The 23665-nt window shown below is 48.4% G+C and overlaps 1 protein-coding gene across 2 annotated transcripts in view; it reads left to right on the top strand.

The window, feature by feature from the left end:
* Positions 1-23665, top strand: part of PLXNA2 (plexin A2) — a 213014-nt gene that overhangs the window by 123896 nt on the left and 65453 nt on the right. For both annotated transcript variants that reach the window (XM_023640785.2, XM_023640786.2), the window contains 5 exons: positions 10355-10455; positions 13695-13818; positions 15576-15729; positions 16351-16447; positions 19529-19643. In XM_023640785.2, coding sequence (XP_023496553.2) covers positions 10355-10455; positions 13695-13818; positions 15576-15729; positions 16351-16447; positions 19529-19643 — 591 coding nt within the window. The remainder of the gene's footprint in view (positions 1-10354; positions 10456-13694; positions 13819-15575; positions 15730-16350; positions 16448-19528; positions 19644-23665) is intronic.

Raw genomic sequence — 23665 nt, forward strand, 5'->3', positions numbered from 1 at the left:
AGGATGCCCTGAGTCCTCATCTCAAACAACACTAAAGTTAACCTCCAGCTTCTACCTAGACAGCAACAAAGGTGTTCTTACCCCAGATCTCTGACCAGCCTCTCCTTAGGCCCTGATGATTCCTACCCCAAACCTCACCTTCCTAAGCTTATGGGCCATGGATGCTTCAAAGAGAATTTGGGATTAACTGGACCTCCAAGCTCTCCTGGTGAGTGGAAGCTCAGGGGACCAGAAGTTGAAGGGGTAGGGCCCAGAGATCAAGATCTATTGGGCAGATACTCAGCTCTTGGATAAAACCAAGCTCCATGTGGTAAGGCTAGATTTGGGCTCTGTGCATCCAGGAGCCTCACTGGAAGATGGAAGTGTGGAATGAATGAATGGGAATGGTGGGTAAAGGGACTTCGCTGCCTTGTTGCTCCATCCCCTGCATCATCACTTTCCCCCTCCTGGGCAGAAGACTGGATGTTGACTCTATAGGGAGCTTTGTGGGACCTGGCTAATCCCATGCATCTGGTTCCCAGGTGAGAGGTCTGTTTGAGTTATTTCTTAGGCCCTATTTCCCAAATCCTCTCATCCCCCATTTCCTATCCCACCTGCTTTCCCTAACTGAATAAATCCACGGTTGTCATGGAGACAACATAGTATCAGCATCTCTGCTTCTTTGTAGATCCTTCCAAAAAACAGAACTAGAAAGGGCCCTACTTCAACCTCTCTAGCATTTCTGGCACAGGAGTCCTGTCTGAGAAAATCTGGTATGGTATTTAGAATATCTGCGTTGCCTATTCGGTTTCCTATCCTCTTTATACTTTTTCCTTACTGAAGTTTTACCTTCATCCTTAGGAGACTAAGCTTAATTTGGTTTCTTTCAGCCAAGGACCCCGAGTTTCAGGGCACTTCGGCCTCCAGGAGGGATTATGTCATTACTAAGGACAATAGTTTGAGCAGCCGTGCTCCTCTTCATGAACAGGGCAGACATAATTCTCCCTGTATGATAGATCAGCAGTCTCAGCCCAAAGAGGCTAGGTGGCTTGCTCAAGGTCACCCAACACACAAGCGCAGAGCCTGGGCAAGGGCCCTCTGCAGCTTTCCCGTGCAAACACTGCCACCTTCAGTGGGGTCCGCATAAAGAGACAGAGCATGACAGCTACCACTATTAAGCACCAACTGTGTGCAAGGTTCTTTGTGTACAGATGTCACTGAAGCCTCAAAACAACCTTGTGAAGTTGATATCATTGTTGTCACCTTTTTACAGAGGAGGAAACTGAAGCTCAAAGAGGTCTGACAACTTACGAAAGGTAGCATAGCTGATAAGCATAGGGGCTGGATTTGAAACTGAGGACTGTCTCCTTCCAAGTCCACGTTCTTAACCAGTCCAAAATGTGGCCTCTACCTGAAAAAAGAATTCAGGAGGAGCCATTGTCATAGCATTCATCAGCAGGATGAATTCCACTGTTTGGGGCCAGAAGTTTCTTTTCCCGTTGTCCTCTCTCCTCTGACTCCTGCTTGACCCTCTGCTGGGTTTTCTGAATGAGGAGGAAAAAATGTCATTGAAAAGTTCCACCAACTTTGGATTCCACTCTTTGAGTGATAGATAGCTTTAATTACTCCGAATTACTCCGCCACTCCACTGTTCTCCCCCAAGTCATTAAAAATAGATTTTCTCTTTGAACTCCAGTCTGCCCTCAGGTCCCCAGTTAGTCAGGACTTCTTTAGGAGACAGCCCCAGGGTCAACTTCTGGTCAGGAGGTGGCATGTTGCTTTAGTTGCAGTCACAGGCTCCAGAACCTCCAGCTGGTTTTCTGGGGGGTTGTGCCTCCCTTTTCTTAATGATATCGATCATGTGACTTTCACTGCTCAGAAGATGGGCAGGGGGCTGGGTTGGTGTTTACTTTATGAGCATTTAAGCGGATCTCACACACCCCTATTGATTTTTAAAGAACTGGATCTAACACTGGGAACAAACAATAATGAGTTCTTCACATTAATTACTGGGAAGTTGATTCTTAGGGAAGACCGAAGATGAAAATGTGAGCTCGGAGGTGCTCTGCTCCCTAATTAGCAGGTGAGATGAGTGAGACAGGTATTGTTGTCTCTATTTTAAAGATTAAAAAAATGGAGGCTTGAAGGGGTTAACCGGCTTGCCCAAGGCTGCACAGCTCACAACTGGCAAGACCAGGACACAAAGCCAGTGCCCCTCCACTATCCCAGCTGTGCTCACTGAGGGCTCCATGACATCCTGGAGGCTCAGGATGGAAACTGTGGAACCTGCTCGGAGCCGCTTCCACTGTGTTCTGGTCCTGGCTGGCTTAAAAAAAGTCTGGCAGGGGGTCTTCCACCCTGACCAACCTTCTCCCTCTTGCCCCTCTGCTGTCAGCCCTTTTGTTGTCTGGCTCCGGATTCACCAGCTGAATCGCCATGAGTAAACAAGAGAGTAAATTAGGTGAGAGGTAGGCACTGGTCAGGCAGCTGAACATAGTTTCAGGGTCCAACAGCTGCCCAGGCACTGCGGCTGGCACCTGGTGTCTAGCAGAAAGAAAGGTGACCCTGACCCCCCCAGGAGCGGGGGCCTTCCTTCTTCAGTGCTCCCTCTGTCTCCACCTCACCACCTCAACCTGGGAGTCCGACAAACCTGGACTTCCGTTCTGTTTCTGCCACCTGTAATGCATGTGACCTTGGGCAGGTTATTTAACCTGAGATTCAGCTTTCTAATAAGTAAAGTGGGCCTAAAAATACCTCCCCTGCAAGGTTGGCCTAGGGATTAAATGAGGGAATATACACAAAGTATATTGTAATATACACAAGTATATACAAAGCACCAGAAGGTGCTAGATAGATGGCCGCTATTATTATTAGTGTTCCTTCTGCTCCATTCTGTTCAACAAACTCAGTCAACTGCCCAGCTCAGAGTGAGGTAGTGCCAGCCTGGAACATACCAGCCATCAGCAGGAGACCTCGTCCCCATCACTCGCCCTCCCCTTCAATCCCTGGGGAGCAGATCCAAGAAGGAGATCTCATCACTGCCTCAACCCCTACCCATTCATAGCAAGAGAGATTTAGATTAACGTGCTGCTTCAGGTGTCCAGTAGTCCATCAGCTCTTTCCCTGTAAAGGACAGAAGAGAGAATGTGGGTATTTTTCCATGGAGATTTGCTGAGCCAAAGGGGATATAGTACAAGGCATGTCAGGAGCCAGGGGAGCCTGGCACGTCCCTGGAGGGTCCACTTTGGCTTCAGTGCCTGAGAGATTCAGACCAGGGCTGGGGCTGGACTTGGCCTCCGTGTCCATCTGCCCGTGTTCCTCTTCCTGTGAGGACTCTGAACCCCGGCTCCATCGAGTGTAAAGGGAAGGACAGAGCCCTAATCTCTCAGACTTCTCAAAACTGACTGCACCTGTTCACCACAGGGCTGATAAGATTTGGGGTAAGCCTGTGAAGAGAGACTCCACCCATCCATCCGTTGCCTCCAGTAACTGCTGGGTACCAGCAAGCTCCTAAGAGCTGTGGAGTCAGAGAAACAAAAACCTCACCTGCCCTCAGGTTGCTTCCTGCCTCCTGAACCCTGCTCTGGTCTGGCCTCAGCCTCTGTCTCCTGGACTACCCCCTGAACCTCCTCTCTCTCCTCACCCTCAGAAAGATCCCTGAAAAGTATGTCCCCATCACGGGCAATGGAGGACTCTCCTTCAGCTGGCCATTTCACTGCTCACTGGGAGACCAAGCCCAGGGTTAAGTCAGCCCTTTGGGGGCCATTATTTCTGGTGGATCAAATGGAACTCATAATAAATAACAATATCTATCCTCTCCTTCTCCCTGAGGAGTTGTGCAGGCCAAATGTGATAACGTGTGTGAAAGCACTTGGAAAATGCTAAAGCCCTCTCAGTATTGTGATTGTGCCACGGATCTCAGTCCACACACCAGCCCCAGCAGGGCCTCCCTTCAGTCTGTCCTTAGCTATGTTTGTAAATGAGTGTCAGAGCTTTCCTTGAGAAGAGGTTTGGACTGGAGGAAAGAGGAGAAAGTGGGTCTGAGACCCTACAGACTCCAAGGTGGGCTGGTAGAGAGAGACCACCAAGAGAAGGTGTAAAGGAGAGGAAAGAGGTTTGGGGAGCCAGCTGTGTTTCAGCTGCTGTGTGCTTTGCCCCAGGCCCTGGGAACCAGAAGGCTGTTGATCAGGCCAACTGCATGCTCCAACCGGGCTGTGTGTGTCACCTCCCACCCCCCGCCACCTGGCTCTCAGCCACTGAGAAGGCCTCTGTATCTTTCCTTGTGTCAGGAGGCAAGGGACACGTGTGGGGACAGGTGTACCATCTGGCAGGGGGGGAGTAGATTCCAGGGAAGCAGGGGATTAAATGCTCAGTCCCTGAGGGACCCCGCCAGTCTGGGGAACAGCTTTCCCTTATTCCTTCCCTCTCTCTGTGTCTGTCTCTTGCACAATTGCAAAGGAATCCTACAGACCCCTTGAAGCCCCCTGAGGCGAACCTGTGCTCTCTGTCCTTTCAGCCACGACTGTCTCTTGATTATACCTCTACTGTGGCATCCATCCCACTGTATTGACATAACCTCTTTCCTTGGTTTTGTCCTCAACCAAATCATGGGCTCCAAGAGGGCAGAGAATGTACCCCAATGCCTAATAGAGAGCTTAACACAACGTAAATGCTCAGTAAATGTTTAAGGACTGCATGGGACCCAGACACAATCCATTGTCAGAATCCTATGTTTGTTCTGCTTGCAACTCAAGTGTTTCTCTGGTAGACCCCTCCAGGTTCTCAGAACCATATTGCTCCTGCCAGGTGTCCACACAGAGTAGCAGAGATGTATCATTGATTCTCTGCCCCCAAGTTCACTTGCCAAAGGACTCCTGTTCCTCACTCCACCATTGGGGAACTCTTCTGTCTGGAGAGTGATGGGTTTGCATCTGATGATAGTAACTGTCCAGGGCCACTGTCCAGGATAATAGTAACTACCAGGGCCACAGAGCCTTTCCTGGCCTCACTCTGGATGGCCAAAACCCTACAGGACTGCTGTGTTCTTCAAGATCTTCAGGAATGTGGTCTTGTACCCACAACCAAGAATAACTTGATATCCTGTCCCTCACTGTGCTGGGACTCATGCCCTGTGGGCTACCCTATGTGCTGAAAGAAGAGAGAGTGGGTGGAGGGGAGAACCTCCTCAAACTCTGCACACCCCTGCTGAGCCCTTCCCACGTAAATCTCCAACTCCACTGAATCAGGCCAAGGAAGGCACTAGAGACGCGGGGCCCCGGGGACAGAGGAGCCAAGAAGGCAGTATGAGTCACCTTTAATTAAGAGTATTCCTTAGTAAATGACTTAATAGGACAGTTATATTCATTAGATGCATAATTACAAGACATAAGACCAAGCAGAAAAGAATGCAGAGCATGAGGGTGGAATCTAGTCCGTAGCAGCTCCATGGTCCTAGGGAGAAGGCCGTGGAGGGAGGCAGGAGCAGGGCATCCGCGACTGTTGACTTCTCATCACCACACTCGTTTGCCAACCCAGCCACCCTCAGATCCCAGCACTCAGAGTGGAGGGGGTGGGAGAGCCTCAGGCATAATTAAAATGCAATCGTAATAAACAACTCTAATTAAAGCGCCATGGAGTGTCCCATTAAACTCTGAGTCAGCCCTGACAGAGTGCTGCCTGACGCGGTGGACACTCTCCAGGAGAAAGCTCTTTTTCCTTCTCCAGCTTCCCAAGACAGCTCTCATCCCCACCCCATCCCACTCCACCCCACCAGGTCCTAGAGCAAGGGCCCGCCTGTCACCTGGGGTGCAGAGTCATATGGCACCTGACTCTGGAGACTTGAATGTGGTCCTTTCATGCCTTCATAGACTCAGAATTATTAGAACCAATTTCTCCTGGGCATAAAGCAGTCCCCAAAGTATGTCCCCCTACTCTCCTCCCCCAAAGTCAGTCTAGTTCCTTCCATAGCCCCAAGGCAGAAATTTTATTCCATTTCTTCCTGGTCCTAGGACCTGACTTTTAAAAAGACTTCCCAAGGAGGTCGTCTGTATCACTGGTTCTCAAATGCGCCTCAGAATCAGCTGGAGAGCTTGGTAGAACCATTTCCAGGGCCCCATCCCAGAGTTTCTGACTCAGTGGACTCTGGATTTTCATGTCTCATAAGCTCACTGGTACTGCCAAGGGTGCTGGTTTGAGGACCATGCTTTGAGAGCCATTGCTCCTTGAGAACCACAGGGCCACTGTTTATGAAGGACATTCTTTTGGCCAAAGAGTGACAGCCTGGAGAGCTTAGAGATTTCACATATTCCAGCTCTATGGTCTTGATCCTTCACGAGTTAAGCCAAACCTGCCTTTCTAGATTTATAGCCATCACTCCCTTGCCTTCATGCAAAGTTTTCTAAAGAAACTCTGCTTTCTTCTGTTTGCTCATGTGGTTCTTTCCACCCGGAATGCTCTTCATCTGTGTAAATATTATTCACCCTTGAAGACCGAGACACATGCCATATCTCTCACAAAGCCTTCTTCTTGCTCCCATCTAGAGCAGGGCTCTCTCATAGAAAGAAAACGTGAGCCGCAAATGCGGGCTACATGAGTAATTTTACCTTTTCTAGCAGCCATATTGTAAAAAGTAAGAAGAAAACATTGAAATTAATAAGAGATTTTACTTAACCTAATATTTGCTAGATTTTTATCTTTTCAACGTATCAATAAAGAATTATTACTGTGATATTTTACATTCTTTTTCTCCATCCTAAATCTTCAAAATCCAGTGTGTACTGTGTCCTTACAGCACATCTCAGTTGGGACTAGCCACATTGCAAATGCTCATGGCCACAAGGGCTGGTGGCGATCACCCTGAACAGTGCAGACGTAAAAGTATTTTCTGGTTGCTCTGAATTCCCTCGGCCCTCTTTCAATACCTCTCTTAGAGCACACGTCACTTTCTTGTTTTTATTGTCGGTCTGTTTCCAACTTGAAGGTGATGGCTGTTCTAATGCCACTGTTGTTTTTATTCTCCTGAAGTGCCTAACGCTGGCCTGTGTGTGGGATGTGATCAATGAATATTGGTTGATGAATGAATATAGGAAAGACAGAGGGCCCATGGAAGCAGCTGACCTTGAAGGTCTGCTCCCAGTCCCTGTGACATTTCTTTCCTCTGGTTTGTATATGGCTATTCGATTTTTGAAGAGAGAATAATTCAAGTTTTAGACCACCCCCCCCCATAAGTTTCCTGTTTCACTTTGCTCTTCAACTCTGTGCGTTAAAAAAAAAAAAAAAAAATTCCCACCAGGAGGGCCCAGGAAACAGGAAAAATAGTTGTGCTATTGGTTTCATGTTTGGAGAAGAACAGGGTTCTCACTATCTCCGTGGCACTTGGCGTGAAAGTGGGCTTTGTTGCTGGAGACACTGCTCCCATTCAGGGCCCCCTTTCCCAGCTGCTGAGAGCCGGGCTGTGTTTTGACAGACGGGCCGAATGCAATGCAGACAGTTGTTTTAATTTCCAGCCAGATGCAGACATCACTCACAGGGAGCCCGAAACCCAAGAAAGGGAGACCGGGCACTGGGCCGCTGCTCTCCGGCCTCGGAGGGTGGGTTGGAGGGGGCCAGCGGAAGCCAACCCGTTGGCCGGGGTCACAGATATCCTGAAGGGCTGAGAGGCCCAGGCCCAGGAGAGGCACACTAGGTGAGTGTCTGGCAGGCACCTGTCAGAAAGGTGCCCACAGGCCATGAGTCAGGGGTCAGGAGTTGTTCCTAAGGCGATGTGATAGCAATGGCTGGTGGTGATGGCTGGATGTTATCTTTCAACTGTACTAGTTGTTCAGGACAGCAATCATACACAGGCTCAGGGAGGAGTTAGGTAAACTGTGGGAAATAGAATCCTGAAGGTCAGAACTAAAAGGACAAATGCAGGCTTCTTCTGAGGGCAGAAAGACCTGCCAGAGCCTCCCAGACACATGTCACTTTGACTCTGCTTATGCATCCCGCTGATGGGGGTTCCGTCCGGAAGCGAGGTCTGTTGCATTATTGGACAACCTTGACTTATTTCTGTTGAGCTTCCCTGAAACTTTCCACCCATGAGTCTTATTGCAGCCACGCTGCTGACCTTCGAACATTGGAAAACAACCTCCGTGGCTACCTCCAGATTCGTCTTCTTTGAGCTAAATAAACATCCCAAGTCCATCAGCTGTACCTCAGATGCCACATCTTGGTCCCACCCCATTGCGACCACCCTTCTGGAGAGAATCTCTAGTTGAACACCCCTCTCGGGGCAGGTTGCAGAGACCTGAGCTGGGAACTCCCCAGTGTGGGTAGCCTCTCTCCATCCTGACGTTATGTCTATTTGTGCAGCCCTTTAGCTATTACCTCACTCTGTCAGGTCACATCAGACATAGAGTCCACTCAAACCCTTGGCTCTATTACGCATTGCAAGATTTTACACTTATCCTTCCTGCATTTCATATTTTTATGATTAAAGGGAAGTTAGGGATGCTTCAAGCTCATCATGTCACTTACCTATAGAAAAGCCCTCTACTAGGGAATGTTAAGAGTTATGAGGTGCTAAGAATGGGGAAGGGGCACCCAATAGAGAAAAGGAAGGCTCCTGGCTGGTACGCAGACCTTTCATCATCTGGCCCTTGCTTATATCCCACCTCACCTCACCCAGTGTACACCCTACACTTGAGTCATACTGAACTTATCCGTACTTACTTTTTTTTTTTTTTTAAAGATTTTTATTTTTTTTTTCCTTTTTCTCCCCAAAGCCCCCCAGTACATAGTTTTATATTCTTCGTTGTGGGTCCTTCTAGTTGTGGCATGTGGGACGCTGCCTCAGCGTGGTTTGATGAGCAGTGCCATGTCCGCGCCCAGGATTGGAACCAACGAAACACTGGGCCGCCTGCAGCGGAGCGCGCGAACTTAACCACTCGGCCACGGGGCCAGCCCCATTATCCGTACTTACTTTTGCTCATGGTAATCTCTCAGCTTGGAATGCCCTTCCGGGTCTCTGCATCAGGTCCACTCTTACCCTGACCCACCCTTACTCTGCTGACCCCTTCCTCCAGGCTGGTTGTATTGGGCATCCTTCCTCTAAGCTCCCAAGGCCCCCCAGGCACATACCCATCCCATCAGCACAGTGTGGAGCATTGTGCACAACGTGAAGCAGCTCTCGGTTTGTAATTACCAACTCCCACTGGACTGTGTGCTCTGCAGGGGCAGGATCTGTGTCTTGTTTGCTGCTGTTTCTCTATCATGTAGCACCCGAGCCTCCGCCTAGTGACATCTGATAAGCATTTGCTGGATGAGCAGTGTTAGACTCCATCCCGAGCCTCTCAGGAGGATGCCGTGAAGGCGTCTCCATCAGGTCCTTTGTCCCCCTGCCAAAGGCAGAACACTGTGCTGCTGGGCCACAGGTTGTGTTTTCACTTGAGTTCACACATACAGTAGGTGGGGGACCTCTACGCCCTAGCAAATGAGAACCCAATCCCAGCCCAGCAAATGTTTTTGCAGCCCAGCAGCCTCCTGCCCCAGCCAGCCACAGATACCTAGGACATATCAAATGGAAGACTTCAATCTTTCGACCCCCTTGCCTGGCCTTAATATCACACATGCTGGGCAGAAAGAGGTGCGTAATGTCCAGACAGGCCAGGCTCAAGTCCCCGCAGGGCCCCACCAGGAAGCCAGGAGGAATTTGCAGGGACTGTACTCCCTGGGGGGGCAGGGGCTTGATCTGCAAATTCCCTCTTTCCCCAGCAAGACGTAATCAGACAGACAGCTCATCCCTGTGGATGTTCCCATTTAGCCGGACTTTTCAAAGGATGGGAGATTTACTAGAGAAACTGAATGCAGCCATCAGAGAATGGGGTAATTGGATCCAGGTGGTATGTTTGGTTGGCCGTAAAGAGACTGTGGCATACGATGAATATTACTTGATAGGAAAAGTTTCTCCTTCTCTCCCTTTTTAAATGTTTTCTGTGCAGGCAGCCTGTCTCAGCCCAAGCCCAGCTGAAAGCTCTTCAGAGATGAGTCGGTGGCACTCCATAGCCTTTCAACGGTGTTAATGATTTTTCAGCCCTTGTCCCGAGCATGCCCAGCACTCGGGGACTTTGGTGCAGGCAGAGAGACTGGAGGATTTGCTTCCGCCTCTGCTGAAGGCAGGAAGCCTTGGGCCTGGCACCTCAGAAACACATTCTGCTTAGTTGTCCCTGCCATGTGCCAAGCAAACAGAGGAGAGTATTGAGGCCACCGCTTTACCCCCAGTGTCACCTCTTTAGGGGCGGTAACAGTGCAAGTGTAGGTGGATGTAGATGAGTCCAAAGACACATCTGCAAGGCACCCCTACCTGGTCTAACCTTGCTCTCTTTCTTCCCTCCACCAGATCACCAGGGTCCCCGTGGAATCGTGTGAACAGTATACGACTTGCGGGGAGTGCCTGAGCTCGGGGGACCCTCACTGTGGCTGGTGTGCCCTGCACAACATGTAAGTTTGGGACGTTCTGGAAAAGGGCCTGGACTGCAGAAGACAAGGTACTTTCCTGGCAGTGTTGATGAGGGACATGACATCGATTTGCAGGGAGAGAGGAATTTCCCTCTTCTGAGCGGTAATTCTAATCAAGGTGGGAGTGCTGAGGGCAGGAAGGGGAAGAGGCATGGCTGGGCCTGCTTTCCAAGTGCGGGGCCTTTGCTCCTGTCTCATTTCACTTCCAAATTCTGCCCTCCCAGCTGCTCTGAAGGCTGTACCTTGTCAGTCCTGGGAAGGGTAGCGGTGTTAGAAGAACTCACCAGAAAGCTGTAGTCTCTAGGTTCCCCGGGAACCTCCTCAGTGCACCCTGCCACGAGCATGCAGATGGCAGTGCACTAGAGTTGGGAGGATGGGGCTCCAGTTAGCTGCTGTGTGACCCTGGGTGGTCCACTAACGACTCTGGGCCTCCATTTCCCTATTGCCAAATAGAGATCATGCCTCCCTCGCAGGTGAACTGTGAAGATTAAATGAAATAATAAATGCTTTGGCAATAAGGAAGCCCAGAATAGGCTACACAAATCAAAATAATTATTATGGACTCTGAACCCTTGGGAGGACCCTTCTGGCCTCATTAATTCATGCTTCCAAGAAGTCCGCATCTCACTCCAACTGGCCTCACATCCTTTTTCAGATACATCCCAGCCATTGAATACCAGCTCAATAGAAATGCAAAATTACACTTAAATTTCCTAATTCGAAGAGTCCCAGAGGGAGAGAAAAGGGTGAAAACTCGAAAGGCGGGTGCTGGCTAGGAGTTCTGTTCCCCAATGGAGTTGGAAACTCCATGGCTCCGTGCCAGCCAGCAAAGCATCTCCATGAAATGTGCCGGGTTTGGGGTGGAGGCGGAGGCGGAGGGCCAGAGTTCAGGGTCCCCGCACAATAGCTCTTGGCTTCCAGCCTCTGCAGCAGGTGTTGGGAGGGCGATGGAGGGAGGGAGGGAAGCAGGCCCCTCACAGATGCAAAATCCGGACTGGATTTGAGCCACAAATGCTGGGTTCTCTGCTTGGGTGTAGAGGTAAGAGACTCCTCAAAAAGTTTTGCAAAAAAATGCTCTAACCGGAAACCCCGTCCATGAGTCACCATTCAGGTCTGACAAGTAGTAAAGATGCTGATGCCACCCCTGTGGTGCCCCAGGAATGGCAAAGGTGCCTAAAAATGGGTTCCCTTCAGTGAGGCTGACGTGCCAGCCAGCAGGCTCTCTCCTCAAGAGGATTTCTTCCTCCAAAGAACCTGACAGCCACCCCCAGCTCCGTGCACAGTGTCCTGGGCTACCTGCCTCTCACTGTGCAGAGGGCATGTCCACCCACCCCCTCCCCTGCGCCTTCCTACCCTGGCCTCCCAGCTTCTGTGCCAGGGGCACTTCTCACATGTAGAACACACCAAAATTATAGATGAGGATTATCATTTATTCAACAGCAAGGACATCGCATTCCCCAATTTGTACCAGTGAGTGCCTACAAATCTACCCACAATGCCCCAGGTCTCCTGGTGGCCCTAGACCACTCCTGTCGTCCTCCTGGTCTGGGTCAGCTGTGGCTCCTAGAATGACAGAGCCACACCAGGATAGTCTCAGATGTCCTGTGTCCTCTGAACTCCTCCCCTATCGTCAGAGAATCCCTCCTACCTACCAGGGCACACCTCTCCTTCTAGCTACTCTGCCTGCCAAGAATGCCTGAGGAACAAGCTTTCTCCTGTCTCTACCCGGAGGTTTCTCCTCTTCTGGCCATTCTCTTCTTCACCAGCCCCTCCCACAATGCCTGCCCACCTGCCACCACCAGCTCCCCTTGGTAAGGGGACTGAATTGATGGGCTCACCTCCGGCTCCTGGGCCCACATGCTGGACTTTAATGGAAGCAGAGGGCTGAGGGAGATTGCTAAAGAGCCTGTGGGTCTGGGGGGATTTGAAACCTTCCTGTCTCTTCTGTATGCCTTGCTCTTGCAAGTGTGTTATTGTCTCCAAGGCTATTTATCTCTGTTAGGGCTGTTGCCATAAATAGTATGATAAAAAAGAGCCATTTCAGTGAGTCAATGAGATAAAGGCTCCAGTCAAGAGCTCACTTTAGAGCTATCTTAAGGATTCACTTAAACCTCAATAATTCTTTCCTTTGACAGCATTCATATTTAGATCCATTATGTGCCTGGAAAGGAAGAGGGGGCGGGGCCTGGGGGGAGTCCCGATGGGAATCACTGCCTGACTGTGCAATCTTGTTGTGTCGGGTGGCTATTTGGTTTGGAGAAGCACCGGCCCTGGAGCGTGTTCCTGTGTGACATAGGTGGCAACCAGACGCTCCCGCATGCAGGTGTCACCATGCCCAGCTGCCACCATGGGCAGAGGAGCCTAGAGCCAGAGATGAAGCTGTCAGGAGAAACGGCCACACAAGCTTTCTGACAGAGGCAACCCTGGCTGCGACTCCTTGTCTGTCTCTGTCTCCAGGCATTATTTCACACCACAAACATTTATTTAAAATATACCATGTGACAGGTAGAATATCTCAATGAATAAAACATGGTCCCTGCCTTCAAAGAGCCATTAATCCAGCCACAGAATCACAGGCACGCTGTTCCACCCAGCTAAGACGCTGTTCAGATTTTTGAATCTCTCTGGAGGAGAATAATAATGTTAATAATCGTCATCATTAATATTGTTATTTTAAAGGCTAACAGGCCATTTTCTAAGCACTAACTCATTTAATCCTTACACCAACCCTATGTGGTAGAGTATTATCATTATGCTCACCATTTTACAGTCGGGGAAACTGAGGCATGGCGAGATTAAGCAACTTGCGCAAGAGGCCACAGCTAGCAGGCAATAGATCTATGGTTAGAACCCCGGCAGCCTGGCCCCAAAGTTCATGTTCTTAGCCTCTTGTATGTTATTTTGGGTTCCCCAAACTTGCCTCCCTCCATCGTTGGGCATCCCATAAAGACTCTATCTAGCAAGAGGTATTCTTTATGTCTAAACCACATCTCTCCCATCTCATATTGGGGGTTAATCCCACTTCCTCTTAGTCTGTCTTTAACTGCAGTAGAGACCATCTAAGAGTCACCCAGGCCCTCTGGGATAAGTGAAAGTCGTAATGAGAAAACAAGCCACAGGCCTCAAAGCAGCAAACCCCTCTTACTTACCCCAAGGGGACAATGGAGCCAAACAGATGGGTCTCAGAGGCCTGACCTCTTGCGAATCTGTGTTTATGGCAGGTGCTCCCGCAGGGACAAGTGCCAACGGGCCTGGGAACCTAATCGATTTGCTGCCAGCATCAGCCAGTGCATGAGCCTCGAGGTGCATCCCAGCAGCATCTCAGTGTCTGAGCACAGCCGGCTGGTAAGTAACTCCTCAGAGGCATGGTGGGGGGCTGGGGGTGGTACATGTGTGAGTGTGTTCCTTTAACACTTGCACAGGTTATCTGTAGATAGATCCTACTTTAAATGCTCCAAGGAAACTTTATATTTGTAGAAAACCTATGGTAACTCCTACTGTAAATGGCACAGTCATTCTCCATACTCCTTGCAAATTCATTCACTATTGACCTGTTTTGTAAATCTAGGTTTTGCATTTAGTCACAAACATCTGCAACATAATGCAATCCCATGCCAAATAACACGTCTTTTGGTATATGCTATATTTATAATCCTCCATTTGATACATGCTCTCACAGAAACCTGAGAGTTGCCTTTGTGTGTGTGTGTGAGAGAGAGAGGCAGACAGACGGAGAGACAGAGAGAAAGACAGAGAGACTGAGACAATTCACAGTTGATGTGTGCTTAAAGAGAATATTAAAGAGAATAAAATAGCCTTTAACCACCTGTCGAGGTGTAGCCCAAAATATTTCATGTCCTCAGGCCCTGCATGATTATTTTATTCTGAAGGTTTTATGAGCATTCACGAATGTTAATTAGTTAATGAACCTTCCAAGATTTCCATTCATTCATCCCCACCGGGAGGTTTTGGCTCCCACGGAGCTGAGGGAACAAACAGCGGAGTTTGTACCTAAGTCTCTCAGCCCCATGGAAACGAAACTGGGGCAGAGATTCAGCTGCAAACAAATGTATGGCGAGGCTAGGTGATGCCCATTGTGACTGAGAAAGCCAGTGCAATAAATACCACTAGGTGTTGGTAGGAAGACAAAGGGAGACCCACCTACAGCATGGCTCCCAATGTGGAGGCCACAGGGGTGTTGTCACCATCAACCTTTCTGGGCGCACCCTACTGCCAGAGGGAGCCAGTCACATCTCCTACCTCTAGTTTTTAATACCGCTTAGGTGCTGTATTGTAGTAATTGAGTACAAATTCATTTCCACTGAATTCAGAGCAGCATTTTGCCATTAAATAGTTTCTCAATCAACATATTCTTCTGACAATCTGTGATATTTTTCCCATTCAAAGGAGGGTGTTCAAACTTGAAAAGGCTGGAAACTACTGGCCTAGATTGCTGGGACTCATAAGTAACAGCAGACATCATCCAAGCCATGGGTGTCCACTTAGGCGCCCTGTGAAGCGAATGCCCTACTCCAGGGGAGCTGTCAAGGAGCAGAGGGCCAGGGAGGGACGGAGAGGCAGAAACTCTAGGAAACCCATCACCTTGATGAGCAGCCCCTAAACAACAGCCAGGGTGAAGAGCTAGCTGTATTCCACCAACCTGGCGAACTGGTAAACCTGCAGCCGTGATACTTGTTCTGCCATGGGCCAAGGCTAAGGCTTATTTGTGAAGGGCTCAGCTCACAACTTGCTTTCAAGTTTGCATGGTTTCATGTCAAAATGAGCAGGATCTGAGATGGATTTTGGTACATTTCCCCTAGCACCCCTCCTCTTTCCCCCAGAGCTTTCTGATGCTGGACAAGACTGAAAAATAAGTTCATAATAATATTAATAAAGACCATTGACCCTGCGCACCCCTGGCAACACTACTGTAATGGTTCAGTGTCAAAGCCAGAAGATCACCTACATCAACGTCCTTCCTTATAGATGAGGTCAGGGAAGATGTATGAGCAAGCAGGTAAGGGCAGGGCCAGGCCTGAGACACAGGTCTCCTGAGCCTCGAGGGCTCTTCCTTTAGCATCAAACCTTTGATCCTCCCACAGCTCAGCCTGCTTGTGAGTGATGCTCCCGATCTGTCTGCGGGCATCGCCTGTGCCTTTGGGAACCTGACAGAGGTGGAGGGACAGGTGTCCGGGAGCCAGGTCATCTGCATATCACCTGGGCCCAAGGATGTCCCTATCATCCCTCTGGATCAAGGTAAGAAGTGTCTGCCATGAGAGGCAAATGCTAGGGGCTGCCCTACCAGGATGGCTAAGACTAGAGGACACAGGAGATGGGGGTGGCAAGTCCCAGCACAGAAGTTACCAGACCAAGTCACCTTATGCCAGACACTAATATGGGTTTATATAACTTAAAGCAAACCATCTCGCCCCAAAGCAAAATTCAGGAGGAAGGAAATCCCTTGCTACCATTTGGGTTAAGGCTGCAAAGAGTTTTTCCAGACTTCTCTTCCCTTCTAGGAATGGCAGTGGCTTCAGCCAATGGTTTTCAGTGGGGTCCTCTCCACAGAACTGGGGGCTTGAGGGGTCTGGCCTAGTATTTCTGAAAGTCTTTCAATCACTGAACATGCCTGACAAGGGGAAGGGGCTGTGTGGGATCTGATTCATTACTTCTTCCCTAGGGGCTATGGGGGTGTCTGGGTCTCAGTGCTGGGCTGGCAATCAGCAGAACAAAAGGGACTCTCTGGGGAGGAGAGGATTCAGGGTGTTTCCATCTGTCGTCTGTGCCCCAAGAGAGCGCTGGAGTGGAGAACCGTCAGGCTTTCCCCTGGGTGTCCGGGTCGTCACACCCTCTCCTTTTTTTTCTTCTTGTTTCCAGACTGGTTTGGGCTAGAGCTGCAGCTGAGATCCAAAGAGACGGGGAAGATATTTGTCAGCACCGAGTTCAAGTTCTACAACTGTAGCGCCCACCAACTGTAAGCACTTATCCGCAAGTCCTGCCCTGGGTCTGGATGCGGGTGTGGGGTTTCTCTAAGCTCTTTCAGGACAGGAATCATGTTGTTTTCACTTTAGTCTCCCTGTGGGGCCTGGCACATGGTCTGGAACAGAGGAAGCTCTTCATGAATGTCACTTTTCGGTTCTGTTCCATATACTCAGTTTTATTAAACTGAATGGCATTCATTCTCCACAGCCTCAGATCCCATTCAGTCTGACTTGCTCACCCGTTCCCAACACACCTACCCTCAACTCTTAGGCTAAGACAGTAAAAAGAGGGTTTGAAGTAACGACAAAGGGCATGACCTAGGAACCATAAGCAAAGTGCTCCATTTTAGACTAGTTGGTGGTGGCTTTGAACATAGAGATTGACAGCGAGTGGAGTTTAGACACCTCATCCATGACCAAATGAGGAGGGACTCAGAGATGAGAGAGTCAGCTCTGGACACAGCTCCCCCCCAGAGGAGGGCAGGGATGGGGGTAGGAGCGTCACCCAGCATGCAATGAAAGGACCAGGCTAGGATGGGACCATCAGGCCCTAACTCTGCCATGTTCCAAACCCAGCCTTCAACTTTTTGAGGAGGAAGGGGAAACCAGACCAAACCACCAGCCTCCAGAGGGGCTTAAGTCCAACCCAGCTGGCCTCACCAGCCATCTCCAGCAGCAGAATGTTTACCAATGGGTGCCCACAAGCTGTAAGATCCTACAGCTGTGCAGGAAGCTGGGAGCATTTCACAAGTAACAAGCAGAGCCAAGAGGAGGGGTGAGAGAGACTCATACTAAGTTTCTGCTGATCCTCTCTGGAAGAGAAACCTAGACTCCTTCCATCCCATCTGGAAACTCGTGCACTGTTTGACTGGGAAAGAGGGAAGCGCAAGTCTCTATAATAGGGCCACATGAGGGCCACAGGACCTCTGACCCCAGGCATTCACAAGGAGGGAGATCAAGCAATAGCTCCATCGCCGAGGGAGCAGTAACCAGGAATATTCTATGGACCCATCCTTCGCATTGTCCAGAATAGGAACAATCTAAGGTTTATGTAATAGGCAAAACTCCAACGGCATCAAGTCTGTAGGGTCCAGGCTTTGGGCACAATGGGCTCAGTAATCCATGTGGGGAGAGGGTCTGTTTGCAGCTGTAAAGGAATCTTTAGCCATTAAAATAGACAGATGAGTCAGTATTCCTTAGTCTCCCCGTCTCTGATCCTGATTTTCATGATTAGCATCATCTGCTGGAGTTCTGGGTCTCCACCGTAGTTAAGGAAGGAGACAAAGCTGAGCCCCACTGGGACAAATCATTAGATGTGCTGAGAAATACAGAACGAATGGTGAAAATGGCCTGAGGGAGCTAGGACATAGCAATATGTGGCTGAAGCTGAAATGGAGAAAACTGCCCACTAATCGCTGCATTCTAATCTCAGCGAACCCTGTTTTGGGAAATGCAAGCATCTTGGAGAGAGAACCTCCCAACCTCCTTCTCAAACTCCAACAGTAGTGATGGGATCCATTGTTGTAATGTCACCACTTTCAACCATGGATTGTTATGGCAACAGAGATGCTGTCATAGGCAGCAGATTTTAGCAGAAAAAAATTCCGTTTTATTGCCAAACACTATCTATCTTACCCTCTGTACTTCTGGCATTCATAGTTAAAAGTCACAGAATCGAGTTGAATCCGCTCTTTTTAATATGGTAAACTGAGGCCCACAGAAGATAAGTGCTACAACAGTCACAAAGTTAACCAGTGGAAGAGCCAGTTCTCGAACCCCATCTTATCATCCTCAATCTATTTTTATTACTTACTTGCTGAATCATAAGTTAGCAAGAACCAATCAATTTGGCCAAAGCTCAGAAATGAAATAACTTTGGAGATACCCAGAAGGGAACAAAAATGATCAGCGTGGGAAAGATGAAGTGTCAATGGGCTGATGCACTGTGGCATAATTAGCCCGTGATCCTTGGATCCAGCCCCATCCGCCCAAAGGTAATCAGAGTCTCCACTAGGTGGCGCCAGATTGCAGACCTGGCCCTGACCCTTTCAGGTCGATCTAGTTGTGAGAGGCTAAACCAGGGGAGCTGGCAAGCAGCAAGAAGACCAACCCCACCTACAAAACCCATTTCCATTATAATGATCTGATCACACACAGAGAGCCGAAATAATACACACCTGGTTTTCCAGGTGAAACCAGAGGGAAAGAAACGCTCGTCCTGGCAAGAAAAGCATGAGCCACACACATAGCCTATTGCTACATATGCCTGGCTACTTGGATGGTGGGACAAAGTTGCCATTTAATGCTGTTTCCTCCCCCAAAGCCCAGTAAGACAGGTGATATGAACCAATTATTAACACTCAAGTATAATTTAAGAGCTTGAAATAACAGGTAATTGAAGCACTTGAAAATAATACTCACATTTAGCATTGTGCTTTTCAAAACCATTTCCTATACATTATCTCGTTTGATGCTAAAGTGGAGTAGAGAGGAAAGTTTTATTTCAGACAGATGAAGACATTCTGGTTTAGAAGGTGAAATGACGTACTCAGGGTGATCCCTGTAGCAGTGGCAGAGGCAAGACTGGAATGAGATCTGTCCAATTTGTATCCCTGTGCTCTCTTGGCTATTTTGTCATTTAAATGGTGGTATGTTGATTTAACTACCAGCAATTGGAAAATACCTAGTATGTAGCATTTGCCAGTTTCGATGGTGTAAATTTTCCCTCCATGGCCAATTTCAAGCTACCAACATGATGTCAACCCACTTGCAAAATTCCTGAAAATATGATCAGCTCTCCCAAGTTGGCATAGGCCAGCTCTAGCATACCACTGCTGTATAAGTTACATCATTCCCACTCTGGACTCTGTTGTTTTTTCAATTTTTTGGTCCCATGGACGTCTTGGATGGAGAATCTACAATTCTCAGTGCTGAAGGATGCCCCACCAATCTGCCCTCGAGGGAGTGAGACTAGGATAACAGACTTCCATCATGACGCCTGGGTGGTTACCTGGCACCCTGACCTTCCTTCTCTGCTCCCTCTTCTTTGTCTCTTACTGTCTCTGTCCTTGCAGGTGCCTGTCTTGTGTCAACAGCGCCTTCCGCTGCCATTGGTGCAAGTACCGCAACCTCTGCACTCACGACCCCACCACCTGCTCCTTCCAGGAAGGCCGGATCAATATCTCAGAGGTAAGCAGGGCTCACCTTGGCATGGCAATGTTCCCGGTAAATCTGAGTGGCCCTCCCCTTTCAGATGGTCAGCTTGGCCATCTCCCTGCCCTGTGCTGTCTAGATCCTCTTCCCAAAGGTTCTACATGTTGTAAACCCTGTTATTATAAAGCTGTAAATAGTGGCAGCAAATACGCCAGAGGCAGAGAATTGTTCTCTATCTACTAGACTCCTAAGATGCTATGTATTCAAAAGCTTGAGGGGAACTGGGAATTGAAACTGAAAGCTTAAAGGAAACATATCCAACCAAACAGACTCCATGGTCTAGAGGAGGGTAGTGAATGGCATTTATTCTTTGAGTCTAAGCCCTTTGCTTGGCTGCAGACATAGTCTAGTTCAATAGAACATTCACTCTCAACCACTTTTTCATGCCAACCTCTCTTCCAAGTATAAAATTCAATGATTCTTTGACTCTGGTGTTTGGCTGGGTGGGTGGCCTTATAGAAAGAGAGAGAAATTCAGCTGGTGGAAAGAACCAGGCCTTGCTAAAAGTCTCATTTTATTGTATAGTCAATGCTCCGTCCCTAAGGCCTGACTCTCCTTTGTTATCAACACAGTAGAATATCAAACTGCTTATCTTTCTGTTGAATATTCCACCCAATGATCTTTCATAGAGGTTGCCTTTCTTACATATTCAGAGCATGCCTTAAGACAATGAAGCCTGCTTGTCACTTTCTCTTTCTTGTGTCTAATGTTTTTTACGCCCAGGGTAGCCAATTGGTTGGGTTTCAATGACTGTAGAGACCTTGTGTATGCATACAAATGCACATATGCATATACACACATTCCCCTATTGTTCAATCTTCTAGAAAATCCACAAATGTAAATAAGCAACAGTGTAATATTTGCATATACTACTATAGCCTTTCTTTGCACTTCTCCCTCTTGCAGTAGACTACAATCTCCTTCAAGACAAGTGCTACATCTTATCTTTAAATCCTCTGTGCCTTATTCAGTGAATGTTTGTTGAATGCGTGCATGAAAGAATGGGTGAACCAATGACCACTTTACCCAAAGGCCCATTAATAGGAGGGGTTCCTTAAATCTTGTTACTTGTCTAAGATTTCAAGAAATAGAGTCTCTTGTGTCTTCTAATCTTGATACAAGTGCTGATTGCTTCCATGGATAACACAAGAAAGTAGGCCTTGATGTACATATATCAAATCATCACAACGTGCGCTTTGAATATCTTACTATTTTGTCAATTATACCTAAATAAAGCTAAAGATAAAAAACATTAAAAATTTAAATAAAATAAGAAAGTAGGCTTTGAAAGGCTTCCCAAACACATACCCATGGCCTTGAACTCTTCTTAGTTTCTGAAACAATATGTATTATATTCAGCCAGAAAAATGGAATGTACCTGTCTTACAAAAGAAACATAGATGGTGCCCACAGGTAGCGTTTAAGACAGACCATCCACAGGTGCCTCAGCATGGTGGAACCAGTTATCTAGTGCCCTGAAAACCTTTCAGAAAAGGATTTTCCTTGAGCCAGTGGGTATGCTTTGATGTAGCTGACCTGGAAGCACTGGTCCTAGCGGATACTGGAAATTAATCCCAGCCCTGGGATTCTGGAAGAGGATGAAACTGTTTTCAAGCCAACCTTCTCACTCAGAGAAGAGGGCCAAAGAGCTGAGGATCTGGAACAGGGGATGGTTAGCCCAGCTCAGGAGTCAACAGAAGGATGGTGAAGGGCGGCGAGGTGGGCCAGGAAGAGCAGAAGCCACGGGCAGGGCTGCTCAGAGTGAAAGGCTGGGCAGCAGTGAAAGATCACGATTAACAGTCTCAGAAGCTGACCTTCATGTTGGTCACTTCTAAACTTCTAAGTTCCTTACTAAAATAAATCCAGGCGGGCGACAGAACACAGAGAGAGCGGGTGACATGCAGATCTAGACAAGAAAGAGCAGCTGCTTCATTTTCTCTTAGGGGCTCCCCCTCGCGCAAAGAGAAACCCGAAGCCAAGCCTGGAGGCCACCCAATCCGCAGCTGGAGTGAGGGCAGGAGGAGTGTGTACAGAGCAAGACAAATAAACTCAGCCCGGTGTTGAAGCCGGCAGGGCTGAGCCCCAGAAGGCTAATTGGAAACATGCCCACCTCCCTCACCCCCTTGAGAAGTCTCTGGAACACAGTTCCCTCTCGGCCTCGGGTGAGAGATTCAAGCGTTCCAGAGAGCTGGGCCTGAGAGGAGCTGTTGCCGCCCCACAACTCAGGATTAAATTAACACTGAAAGAGCCCCGGGGTTGACCCAGAGGCTTCCCATCTCCTTTAAGTTTCATTTCCGCTCCTTCAGGTCTGTTCCTTGGGGTGAGAGAGGTGCCTTTGTCTCCCTGACCTCCCGATCTCCCCTGAGTAGGAATGGGCCCACTGCTGCTCTCCTGCTAGTATGCACTGGCCCCTGGCACAGCTCCAGGGATGGGCTCTTCCTCCTGAGGGCAGTGAGGGAAGCGCAGACTCCATCGCCTCCTGACTTTGCTCAGGAAAGGAAATAGGATGCCGGTTCCCAGCGAGGCTGCTAGGGCCACTTCCCCAGCTTCCGGGAATGTTACTTTAGCTCTCAGCCATGGCCACTCACACATCCCTTCTCAGCAAACAGCTCCCAGGCCCTGCTCTCTTCTGTGTAAAGCTCTGCTTTCGGGGAGCCCCATTCCTGCAAATTTGGGGAACAGCAAATGGGCTTGTGTCCACCTTGAGTGAGGGTCCCCTTAGTCTCTTAGGAGTCCTACCTGATGCCATCTGGTTCTTCTGGGGACTGGAAATCCCTTAGGGGCCTCTTTGGGGTTCCTAGAATATCTCTCTTACACTTCCAGTTAAGAGCCCCCTAACTTTGAATCAAAATTTTATGTCTATCTACTTTCTAGAAACAACATATAGCTGATTAGCTCCATTGATATATATAGCAACATTAATGCATCATCCATTTGCAATTCTCTCACATTGACAGGAGTTCTCTAAGTGTAGGGGGGAGGGGGGACCAGCAGTATCTGCATCACCTGGGAACTTGTTAGAAATGCAAATTCTTGGGCCCCAGCCCAGATTAGGCTAAAGATTGAGAACCACTGACATATGGCATCTCAATTGATTCTCACAACAGACCTGCAGTTTCACATAATTCATATTTGACATATGTAGTAACCAGGATGCTGGAAATTTAGGTTTTTTGCCCAAGGCTACGGAGAACTCAGGCATCCAAAAAAGCTGAGTGCAGGGTGTTTTCTACAGAAAATCAGGGCCGGGTAGCTTTTGTGTCTCATGGCCAGAGTCACACATGCTGGCCTGACCTCAGTCGGGCCCTGTGCTGTTGGTCCTGAGGGTTCAGGGTGTGGAAGGACCAGCACAAATCCATCTCTACAGATGGAGAAACTGCCCATGGAAGATGAGTCAGTGGTGCTACTTCCAGATAGAAAGATTGCCGGCACATGGGGTAAACCTGCCTACTTCTTTCCAGAAGGCTGATGGACCAATTCCATGTTTAGGCCCGACAACAAAGAACCACTGTGCTTGAGTGAATGCAATTCCAAAATAAAAATATTAGTAGTGAGCATTATTGAATACTTATATATGTAACATTTTATAGATATATTATCTCATTTAATCTTAACTACTCTACAAAGTGGATTCTATTACAGATGAATAAACTGAGGTTTAGTAAGTTAAACAATTTTCCTGTAATCATCAAATAAATACAGAAGTCATGATTTAATGTTCCCAAGCTGGCTCTGAATAAGTTGAACTCCTCCAGTCCTGGGTTCACATACACATGCACACATGACAAATATGCAGTAATAATATTAACGTTGTTAATCCAGTTTATTACCACGTACAACATACTTTCATATCCCTCTTTCATGCAATCTAAGGTCGTGTCAGGTATTATTGGTCCCATTTTATAGATGAGGAAACTGAATTTCAATTGAATCATCTCTTGAGCTCTTGTAAGATAATGAGCCAGACCTTTCCCCTACTCAGAGCACAGCAGACCTCT

The sequence above is a fragment of the Equus caballus genome, chromosome 5, assembly GCF_041296265.1.
Source record: "Equus caballus isolate H_3958 breed thoroughbred chromosome 5, TB-T2T, whole genome shotgun sequence".
NCBI lineage: Eukaryota > Metazoa > Chordata > Mammalia > Perissodactyla > Equidae > Equus > Equus caballus.